At 48.9% G+C, this 12,115-nt stretch overlaps 1 protein-coding gene and 1 pseudogene across 1 annotated transcript in view; both read left to right on the plus strand.

The window, feature by feature from the left end:
* LOC113911814 overlaps window positions 1-10,909 on the plus strand; it is a 46,431-nt pseudogene extending 35,522 nt beyond the window's left edge.
* Window positions 10,588-12,115, plus strand: part of DPP6 (dipeptidyl peptidase like 6) — a 956,302-nt gene continuing 954,774 nt past the window's right edge. The window contains exon 1 of the mRNA XM_027574866.1: window positions 10,588-11,003. Within this exon, the coding sequence (XP_027430667.1) occupies window positions 10,944-11,003 (60 nt within the window). The 5' untranslated portion in view covers window positions 10,588-10,943. The remainder of the gene's footprint in view (window positions 11,004-12,115) is intronic.

Consider the following 12,115-nt stretch of genomic DNA (forward strand, 5'->3'; position numbering starts at 1 on the left):
GCGATTCCAGGCAGGAGAAGCCACAGTGCCCCATGTGGGGTCTAGGGGGAGGGGGAAGAGAACGCTGGGGTCGCACGGCCCTGTCCTTTGTTCCTTGGCTCTGAAGGTCCCAGGACAGTCCACTTTCTTTGTCCTGCCTTCCAGTCTCCTGTGCTTGTTTGCTGTGTGTTAGCTGTAAGGGGGGAGCCTGGGAGCCATGGGGCTGCTCCATCCTCACGGAACTGCCATCGATGTTTCCCGAGATTGGTGCACACTATCTTACATGCACGCTTAGTTCTTTCAGTTTAATAATCAGTGGCAGTCTGTTCTGTGGACACAGGGCTTGTTTGTTTGTTTGTGTTTTGGTCTTTTTCCTACTCAGAGATGTTTGCTTCCCCTCCCCCCAATTATTTCCTTTCACGAACCATGATAGAATGCACCTGCTAGTAATGGGTGTCCTAAATGCACACCAAGACCTTCTTGGGAGTGACCCAGGGAGTAGAATTCCTGATCTGTAATTTCCCCTTTTTCTCTGTCCATTTCTTTACTTGGTGGTTTTGTGACTGCCTCTACTCAGTCCCTGCGGCCCCGAATCAGAGGAAGTTTTATAGCAATGCCCTAATTCCTGTTCCGGGGGGTGTCAGGGAGCTTACGTACCTAGCCACTGAGCCAGGGTACTTTCAGCCTTAATTCAAGCTTGTATCTCTCTTGTTTGCTTATGGTCCACAGAGATGTGTATTTTGCCTAAAACTAGCTACGTCTTTTATACTTTCTCCGTTTATGTTTTATCTATTGTTGCTGTGTTAGAAGCAGAGGATGGGTTTGGGAGAGGACACTCAAAGTATGAATTACAGAGATCTCCTTCCCCCAAATACCTTCCCTATCCCTCTTGTGCGAGATTGTCCCCTTTGCTCACGGAGTGCTTACAACTCTGCCTACTGGTCAGTTCCTGGCTGCACAAAACTTTCATACCCTGTGGTCCTCATACATACGGTTCCCTGGTCTCAACCTAAGTATTAAGTCAGAGGTCTTCTTTGAATACCAGTCTAAATTAGGGACCTACATATTACATTTAATGTCAGGTCTTTGTTTCTTTGTTTCTTTCACATCCCCTGTGATGACTTGTATTATTTTATCTGTTCACTTGTTGCTGTTTAAAGGTCTCATCCACTACGATAGGAGCTTCATGATGGCAGAGTAATTATTTCCTTAGAGTCTCACGTGGGCCTGGCACATAATATGCACTCAATATAGATTTGCTGCACAAATGCTGAGTGGTTACACTGGGCCATTACAAATCCATCACAATAATTTGTCTTCAATCATCATTACTTGTAATTTTGATTGAAGTGTGCTTCGCATACAATGTTATTTTTAAGTTTGTTCATGTGCAAAGTAAAGGCAGAAATGCTAAGAATTAATGCCCCAAACCTGAATACTTTAGATTGTGAAGACACGAAACTTTATATAGTGTTTCTATTCCTTTCCTGTTTTATGTCTGCTTTCCAGGTTCTCAATGCCATCAATGTTCTCTTTCTCTCCCTCTTCCTTCTACTGAAAAAAAAAATCCATTTTAAAGCTCTCTCAGTTGTTTACATTTGATAGTGACAAGGATAGTAAGAGAACTTCTCCCGGGCTAGCCGGGGGACCGGCGTGGCGTCTCGGACCACGTGGGGACACAGGACGAGCAGGCAGGAGTACCCGTGTTCCTAGAGGGCATGACTCTGTTCCATGCACCTGGTGAACACGTTTGCCATATCTCGTGGCTCCCACCCATGCCACCTCACGCAGACAGGGAAAAGAGGTGGGCCTAAGGGGCACCGACGTCACCAAAATGATCATTATTTTACTGTTTTCTTTAGGACTGGCCAGGGTGGCAATAAAAAAAAATTGCTTGCTCTTGTAAGACTTAATGATGACCTTATTAGGTTATTAACAATGCCACCAAAGAACAGCAAAAAACATATGATGACATCATCCAACTGGTGTGCTCCCGTTTAACCCTTTATAACTTCTTTTTTTTTTTAAGATTTTTTTAAATTTATTAATTTGTCAGAGAGAGAGGGAGAGAGAGACAGAGAGTAAGCACAGAAGGGGGGGGCGGCATACAGAGAGAGAAGCAGACTCCCCGCGTAGCAAGGAGCCTGATGCGGGACTCGATCCGAGGACTCTGGGATTATGACCCGAGCTGGAGGCAGACGCTTAACTGACTGAGCCACTCAGGTGCCCCTAACCCCTTATAATTTCTAGGAGCTTTATTTCCATCCAAAGTAAGGATGGGATAGTTTAAGAATGATTACTAACATCCTATTCATTTACTTGCCTTTGAAATGCATGCATATTTTCCCTAAAGATGAAGTTCCCTTAAATACACTGTATTTGGTAAAGTTGCAACTTTATTTTGTATATTGTCAGAGACAGTGCTGCTGGAGGCCATGGCCCACCACTGCCCCTCAAAGGCTCCGAGTCCATCATACCACACAAAAAGAGCCCCGGTAGCTGAGAGGACAGGCACCACCAAGCCCTGTTCCGTCCATTATGCTCTCTGTCCCGACCAGGGTCTGCAGCCCTGACATCACTCACAGAGACAGTCATCATGCCACTGGCTTTCCCGTGTCCTCCACGGTGAGGAGCATCATTACACAGGGTATTACAGAATTCACCGGGTGGTTAGTCCCAGAAAACCCAAGGCACAAATGCACAGCCAACTGTCTCCTGAGTGCTTGCTTTTGAACTTTTAGAACATGAGAAAATGGTGTTGAAGCTGAATCTGCAAATACAAATGGAGAGTGAAATTGGTTCTCCAGAATCCAAATAGCACACTCTTCCTTCCTGCTAAGAACTAGTGGCTATTGAACCATTCCTGCCTATTAACCGTCCCAGCTCTGTAGTCAAGCATTCAATGATCCAGCCTGCCTTTTCTCCACGTAATCATTTTTCTAGAATGAGACTGACCTGCCTGGCCTACCAAGACAGGCTGAGAGATGTCTCCACCTGCCCCCCACATTGACTTAAGTGATGCCCATGACTTGTAATAACCAGAACCACTCTCGTTACTTTCCACATCCTCCTCAATGCTCAAGGTAAAGCCCGAGCTGCTTGCTGCTCCTCCAAGCGACCTTCCCTGACTCCCACAGCATGTGCTCATCTCCTGGTCCCTCGCATGGACAGCTCGGCAGGTCTGCACCGCAAAATGACCACAAACACACATGCTGATATGTACCAAAAAGGGGCACAATTAAGCGGGAAGATTTAAGACTCCTGTTCTAGGAGCTCTCGCTCATTATCACCAATATGCGGTTGTTTCCTTCCTGGGCACATAGAAATTACAATCCCCAACCCTCTACGATCGGTTAGAGCCACCAGATTAATTCGGGCCAGTGAACTCTGAGTGGAGGTGAAAATGCCCCTCCGTGAGGAGGCAACAGCCCCCTGCATACGTAGCCCTCCAGCTTCCTGTTCCCCCAGCAGTGGCCACCTGGAAGCCACACATTGAGAGGACAATGTGGCCGAGTCTCTGAGTCATCGTGTGGCCCACAGAAGACTTGGAAGGAACTAAAAACCTCTGTTAAGCTAAACTTCTTTCGTAGCAATAATTCACAACCATGGTAATGCCTCAGGCTCTAGTCCTGACTCAGCGATTAACTAGATACCTTGGAGCAGTCTGTGATGGAGAAGTCCCGTATCCCTACGGGAGGGAAGTAGCCTGTGATGGAGAAGTCCTGTATCCCTACGGGAGGGAAGCATCATTTCCCCCCTTGCACAGCACTTCGTGTGCACCCACAGATTTTCCTTCCCTCCTCTCCCAGGAAAGAGCACACAGATTGCTCTCAGCCTCCCAGCATGACAAACAACGAGGTCACAGGCACCCTTGTGGGCTTGGAAATAAGGGTCTTTATGGCAAGCAGGACGGGATTTCCCACTGGCGTGATCCCTTCTGGAATGTTTGCTCCACGGCGTGAATGCACGTCATGCTGCTGAATGGTACACTTTTAGGTTTTAAAATGGTAAATTTTGTGTTGTGAAGTGATTGATACGCTAAGTTGCTTGACAATTCTTTTCTCTTAAGGAGTTCAGTTTTGTTTGTACTATTGATTTGCTTAGTCAACTCCTTCCTTGCAAAGGACCCAAAAGTAAACCAACCCAGATTCTGCCAAATTAGTCAAGTTCCATCTGATGAAGCTTTAGAAAATAATTCGAAAATCATCAGCCAGATTCCACCAATATCAAAAGAAAGGACCTCACTGACTTTTTTCAAAAATGAAATAATTCATTTATTTTCCTGAAAAGTGTGTGCGACGTAGAGAAGCTTTCTATGCCTCCACACTGAACTATTTCAGTTCTTCCAAGGAGTAGAGTGGCAATTACTTTAAGATAAGTAGATTCTTTAAACCTGAAGTCATATTTGACCTATATATATTGACCATCAATGTCATATTTTGACATACGTTTCTGGGGAATTAACATATTGGAGTGAAAAGAACCGTCTGTCCTGAGTATGCACGTCGTGCTGAGGAACTGAGTATGCATCTGGGTTTTCAAAAAGAGGGGGCAGAGGGAGGTTGCCAGAATGGATGAAGGAAGCTGTGCCAAATGTGAGAAACAGCATGATGCCTGAAACACTGGGTCAGGGGAAGGGAAGGTATGAGGGGCAGTCAGGAAGAAGATCTGAGCTGGCATACCTAAGGGGCGGAGAAAGATGGTAAATGAAGAAAAATCAGTACAAAAACAAATCGGCACTACTCAATGTCACTTTGCTGAATTCAACCAGCATGGTTTCAACATCTCATTAAAACAGTAAAACCTAGAGAATGCACTTTGTCGTATGAATATTTTATAGAATTTTACAAATAATAATGTGGTACACTGAATTAACGATATGCAATCAATTAGAAAGGCACCCACATATTTTCATAAGTGCCACATAATCAGACCGATGCAATTGACTTATGACTGGGGATTTTATTAGTCAAGGAAAAAGGCAGTAGGGAGGTACTCACTTAATCACAGCTGCATGGTTTATTTAAGGCAGGGAAATGGAACGGAGCATCATTTTCCAAAATCTCCTATCATAGCCCCTGTGCAAATGTCAAGACAATTCACACGGCCTTACTGTAGAGTAGATGAAGTAGCGCTATCCCATTGCTGGAGCAAACACATAACTGATTACTTTTACGGAACATTCACAGCAGCTTCTAAACACATTCTGAACACAGCTGTGCATAGGTAAGCACACTCTTTTTCCCCAGGCAGACTCCAGACCCTAGCACACACACAGCGGGGACTATACCCTGCAGCCCTGTGTGCTTGGGATTGGCTTCTGGCTTTGCCAGGATTTGTCAATGCTGATGCAAGAGAGCTGCCAATTCAAATTGTTTTTTTTTTTTTTTTTTTTCAATCAGTTGTTTGGACCGATTTGGAATGATCCTTCTCATACACAGAGCATCAATCTATCATACTTAAGCTACCAATCGTTATCTGAAACCATCTTCTCCTCCTGGCTGTCCATTGACTGAGAGGTGAACTGGTTGCTCTCATTCCATGTGCAACATGAGTGCGCTGGGCTGCATCCCCTTGGAGGCCTCTTCTACTTGCAACTGTCATGTGACTTTATAATATGATAAAGCTAGATAAACTAAGGTTGTGGTTGTTAGGTTGTACCTCTTGATGAGTCTTGGCTCGAGGTTGCCCATAGAAATAGACTCTAAATCCAGGCTGATTGTGTACAACTAGTCATGCTGGAAGATGAAGCTGGAAACGCAGTGAGGACATGTCAGCCCTATTCCTCCAGAAACAGACCCCATGTTGATGATTAACATGAGAGGAAAATACCCGCGTGAGGGAAAAATGCAGGAGATGCTCTGGAAGCTACCAGACCACCATGCAAGTCTGGTCCTGGTGAAGGAGTGAGGGAGAGAAGCTTGGGGGTCTTTGGGGTCTAAGGACATCCTTCAGGGAGTCTATGACTGAAGGCTGGCCAACAGTGAGGCCCCGAGTGTCCAAGAGCAGGCCTTCGTCAACATCCCCAGGGCAGTCCTTACCAGGTGGGGGCGTGAACCACCACCCAAGTGCCGAGTTGGATTCCAAAGCCTGGCTCAGGGGCCTGTCCGTATTGCTCCCTGTAGCTGGAGGTCAGCCAGGGCTTTCTCATGGCTACGGCGTGAGACATGGAAGAGAAGGGTGCACTCAGTCTAGGTGCCAGCGTGGGCATGGGGAACGCTGAGACAGGGTAGAACACGCACCTCGAAGTTCTCTTACCCTAGGCTGAAGGCCGGAATATTTACCTGCAAGTCCCAGTGGTCAGCTATTTAAGACTGCCAGCAAGGGCATGAATTCCAAGGCATATCCAGACTGCCACACACCCAGAGTGCAGTCCACACAGGTGCTTGCAGGTGGATGTTAGGGCCAGAAATGGCCAACCGGTTATGGGCGGGGCACCAGCAGAGCCTGCCGCCCTTACTACATAGACGTGGCGATGGAGATTCTGCCTGGCCTCACTCTGGATCCCTCCTTGAAGCATCGAGACCACTTAGAAGGACCTTCTAAAGACAGAGCATAGTTGGGATTTGCCCTGCATGGCAGTTCTAACAAAGTGAAAACACTGTGCACTTCACATATCCTTAGCTGCTGACTTTTTCAACAAGATACAGACATGTTAGGATAACCCCCTCTCTTTGTAGCCCAGGAGTTGCATTTATTCTGATCAGTGCCCGCCACAAGATTTTAATAGCCCCTCTTCCCCTTTCTTAATGAAATGTATTGAGAAGACTATTTAAAAGTTGAAACAACAGGGCTATCAGTTGAGAAGACCCCATACACCTGGAGTGAGAAAGCAAAAGGAACAAGACAGTTAAGGCTCAAATAGGAGCAGAGCCAGCATCACAGGAAGCCTAGGGAGCCCCGAGAGCCAGCGTGGGACACACTCGAGGCACAGGTTATGGATATACCACGACAAGAGTCTCCCACTGAAGAATGGATTCTGGACAGCAGGGTGTTTACAACAGCTTCTAATTGGTAGGCATTATTTGCCAAAAGCAATCTTGGACTGCTTCACAGTTCGCCTCGGGTTATATAATCAACGGGTTTTTGAATAAATGGCTGATGGCCCCAAAGCAATCAAATGACAAGTTTGGCTGGATGGACCGGCAAGGAGTACATGATGTACCTGCAAATGTATGAATATCAGACATAGTTCCTAGGAGCATAGAGCTTTCAAACTACGTGCCTATAGTGGCTGGAAATTTTCTCATATTATTGAATTTAGGAGTACTCCGGAACTGTTCCAGGTGCCAGAGTGACAAATAAGTGCTTGGTATGAGTGTTCTGTAGAAACATCAGCTCCACAGAATGCCCACTGATAGTTCGGTAGGTGTCCAATAAATATTAATGAATGTTAAAACTAAATTAATCATGGAAATGGTGGCTGTTCACCATAGGAAAAGCTTCATTACCCTGAATGCATTTCTCTCAGTCCTGCTTCCAGACTGTAAAGAATGACCTACAATAAGTTCACTTCACTCTTCCCTCAGATCCAGGGCGGAAGGTGAGAGGGCCAGCATTTTAGTCACACGTTAAAAACGTCCCTGGCTTTTGCTCCTTCTTTCCTCTGCTGTAAAGTCTGAATCTGCATCCACATGTGGTTAAACTAAAACTACCCCATTTTTCTGAAAGACATTATTATAGATAATGAATTTTAGTCAATAGAAATACAAGGCACAAAATATAACTTTTTTGTTGTTGTTCTTCTTCTGCAGCCTTCTTAGTAGGGTGTGAGGAGGGGACGGCTGAAAGTGTGAGACCAGGAGACTTTCAGTCTTACTGTCAGAAAGAGGGATCGCCATTCTCGTCTGAGGGACCAACTCACAGCACTGGCGGCCCAACAGTGACATTACAGTTTATTCTTGGGAGCAAGTTAGCAGAAACCCGAGTTTTATTCCCAGATATCCCTTCCTCCCTTAGCTATCAAGTATCAGCACTTGTGTGTTTTTACATTCGTAATTAAAGTTAGAGCAAAATATACAATTGTTAAGCGAAGAAACAGTAGCTGCATGGAGCCCATAATGTGCCTCTGAGTTTAGCTTTGCAAAACCTACATCATATTTGACTTGCTGATTTCCTCATTCCCGGTAGGAAGGGAGTCAGGAATTATGGCCAGATTGTTCAGCTTTTACTTTTGAGAACTCCTTTATCACACTAATCTGGGTGGTCAGTTTTTGCTCTGACTTGAGGGCCATTAGAGGACGGGAAGATGCTCAGGGGACCCGGAAGGCAGCAACGACCAGTTAGAGTAGCAAGTACACAGCCTGCTGGGTGTCCAGAGAGAAAAGAGGTGGGGGAAGGGAAGAATCAGAAAGCTTCTGCTCGTCTCCCTCGTACTTGCTTCTTGGAGCCTGACAGAGTGGGATCTATAGCATGGTATTGCTCGTCCAGGACTGAACAACTGATAAACACTGACAAATCTGTAAGCTCCAAATCCTGGTATCAAAAAAGTATGGCATATTGGTAAAGCGGGCCACACCACATTGCATGATCGATCCTTGATATCAGTCGTTAAAAAATAGTGATGTGGGTGATAGCAGACTGCTTCTGGAATGGCTCCCAACGATCCCATTGGAAGTGCGATGTTTATTACAAAATGGCAGGATGCTTTGCAACAGTGCCGGCTGCAGTTATGCCCAAAGAGAAGAGCTTTTCTAATGTTACCTAATAAGCTCGGTTATTTAGCTAACGGGATTTCTGAGCCGTGTGGAAGCTGCCACACGGTTTTCTTGCTACTTACAGTATAATATGAGAGAAGAGAGATAAATTGCGGGAGTGATTATTAAACAGGAAGGAAACCGGAAAACCAAGATGAAAGAGAAACAGACTTCTGGTTTCAACCGCAACACGGAAAGAGCTTAGAAGCCATCATTCCCAGCCTCACAGCAAGAAACACCTGAACACACTGAAAATCAGTGACGTTTCTTGGAACCAGAAGAGAGCTGAGGTCCCAGCACACAGCTCCCCGGGAATCTGCCGAGAAGGGTGGATCTGCTTACCTAGAGCAAAAGCCCTGGACACACAAACAGGGAGGAACATGTCAGTGGCGGCTTTGATGAACAGCTAGAGGCTGAGAGTAGAGTAGCATGAGGACTAGAAGCTCCTTGGGCCATACTCTCAGGATGCCCACACTTGTGGATTCTACCTCCAGAAAAGATGGAGTTGACAACAGCAACTGTGAGTTAATAATTCGTGTTCCCAATGTTCCAGGCTGTTGATGACACCTGCCATCTGGTGAATGCCTGCTCCAGGGCTAAGCACCTTCTACACATTGGTACTTTGGGTCTCAGTGTTTTTACCTGGAATTTGGCGCTATAATGCCTACCTCAGAACTTTAAAATAAATAATCTTCCCAAAGACGTATGCTAGGGAGTGCAAAGCCAAGATTTAGGCAACATCTGCCTTTACCACCAGGCTCTGTTCACTGCCACACACACAGACCCCCAAACATGCCTTCACATTCCTAGAACAGAAATGTCCTGAATTACTCTTGAACTTCTTTGGGGGAAAAAATCATGAAAGAGGATAACATACTTTACACAATGGACATTATTCCTATTTGGATTTTGGGGGTACTGAAGAAACAGGGCACATCAGCAAATGCCTGGGAGTGAAATCTTTTTTCCTTTTAAAGGGGGCACCACAAGGGAGGTGCTTCTGTTAGGAACCCAACATGATGGAAGGAGTAAGGCTCTCACAGGGCACGCCAACTCCTGCCCTCACTTAGTTGATGATGAAACTGAGCTTGTGGGGCGGACAAACAAACTGAATTATGTGGCTGGATTTTCCATCCAGAATATTCAAACTGAAATAGCTCTACCTGGATAAATCCAGAAAAACAAAAAACAAAACAAAACAAAACCCCAAGATTTTGCCAAGTAATACATCTGTGTTCTAATGTGCTCCTGGTCCACTATTCAGACTTGAGATTCTAAAATGTTGCAATGCGGTCTTCATGGAGCAGTTGCTCTTTCTTGATTTGTTTTTCTTAGTTCCCAAGGGTCAGTTTTCCACCTCTATCCCAATGCTGCCTAATTAGATCATGACTTCACAGGTGCCAACGGAAAAGAGAGCAAGAGCGAGAGACAGAAGGAGACAGAGACAGAACGAAGCAGCAGCCTTGGCACGCTGCAAGGACTTCGGGCGCAGGAAGGCGTGGACGCCCAGGGCCGCCCTCCCCCGACGCGGCCCAGGTCCAGCGGACCCGGCGGCGCACGCAGCTCCGGCCCAGGGAGCCGCTGGGGACCGAGCCAGGCAGCCTGGTGCCGGCCCCTCTGCTCCCGGCCTCCGCCCGAGCGGTGGCGCCTGGCAGAGCCTCGCGTGCCACCTCCCGACCATCCCGGGAAGACTTGGCGGCGGGAGCGGGCGCAGGAGCGCGGGCGGGAGCGGGCGCCGGCCCTCCGAAGTGCCGGGTGCGCTCTGAGGCCGGCTGCCGCCGGAGCGAGCCCGCGGGCGCGCAGACGGCGTGCGAGGGCCGCGCGGGCGCCAACCCGAGTTGCCCGCCGCCGAGGCTCCGCCCGGGGGGCGTCAGGGCGCGCGGCGGCCACGCTCCCGCGGGCCCACCGGCCGGACACGTACCTCCGTACCCCTCCTCGGAGCGCCTGTGGGTCTGCTCGGCCTCCTGGTCTGGAGTCCGGGACTGCTGCCCGGGAAAGCTGCGCCGGGCAGAGCGCCCCGCAGCCGCTGGCGCCGGCCCCGGCTCCCTCCGGGGTCCCAGCAGCTGCTTCTCCTGTGCGGCTCGGGGCCGCGGGCGTCGGCGTCCGGCGCGCGCAGCCCCGCGGATACCTGCCCGAGGACTCGCCGGCGGCGCCCGACGCGGCCGGAGGGCAGGACCCCCCCTCGCCTCCCGGAGACGCGCTCCGTGCCGCCCTCCGCGCCAAGGAAGTTTTGAAGGTGGAGCTGCGGGCCCCCAACTTCCTCCGGACATGAATCAAACAGCGGGAGCCTCCAATAACGTCAGGTGTCCCCCGGGGAAAGGCCACAAGGTAAGGGACCGCGACGGAGGCGCTTGGGCGGGACGTGGAGAGCGGGTTGAGGCCGCAGCGCGCGGGCGAGCGGACCCTCGCTGGTTTGCGGATTCCGAAACTCGGGTCCCTCCGCATCCCGGCCACTGGGGGTTGGGGTGGGGGGTGGGGGAGATGGTCCTTGAGTCAAGGCGGCCGACGGGCGCGGGGGATGTGAGAACAGGTGGTGCGTCCTAGACCGGAGCCCACAGTCCGGCGGGCCAGTGCACCTGCCTGGGCTAACCCGGAGCCGGGAGAGCCTTGGGCGCCAGCCCGGGGCTCCGTCGGCTCGTTGGCACATGCAAGATTCCCCCCAGATTGACGAGTTTTCGGGGGGGGGGCGGTGGCAGGAAAGGTCAGCGGTGGGCGGCAGGGCCGCGGGAATCAGAGTGTGACCCTTGGGCTAGAGGTTGCCGGAGAGCGCTTCCCTGGCAGCGCTTTGGGCTCTGCAGGGCGCGCGCTCTCCTAGGTGTCACGGGCACGTGCTTAATTAACTTTAATGGTCCACGCGTGCCTGGAATGATTTCCAGGAAATTACTGACGTTCAGAGAAAGGAGACCAGGCAGCGGTGAGGGATTGCTGCAGAACCTCCATGGTAGCCCGGAATGTGTAGGGACAAGAGTGGGGTACGCGTGTTTGCACGCGCAGAGAAACAGACGGCCCCAGAAGCCCCCTGTTCCACACGGAGTCTGTGTGTGGCACAGCCCGCTCGGCCTTGGCCAGTATGACTCTTCTTTTTCTGGCCTGAGGCTCACCTCAGGTTGCAGTTAGTTTGCAAGGAAATTCCTTGCCTGGGTTGCATAGGGAAGCCGTGCAGCAGGTTATGTATCAATGTACAGTACTTATAAAATACTTTAGAGTATTTCTAATTAAAAAAAAACAAACGAAGGAAGTACTTTGGATCTTAGATACGATGTATAACCTGAATCTGTGCTCTGGTCTTTTGCAGAGACACACACGTGTTTATCAGCATGTTAGTAGAAGATGGTTGTATTTGTTGAAAGTTGCACATAGTGGAGTTGGATTTAGGGATGACACTGGATTCATCTGGTGGATGAAGGAACTCCTAGTTTGTTGAGTTATGTAAGATGAGG

Source organism: Zalophus californianus, chromosome 12 (genome assembly GCF_009762305.2).
Source record: "Zalophus californianus isolate mZalCal1 chromosome 12, mZalCal1.pri.v2, whole genome shotgun sequence".
Taxonomy (NCBI): domain Eukaryota; kingdom Metazoa; phylum Chordata; class Mammalia; order Carnivora; family Otariidae; genus Zalophus; species Zalophus californianus.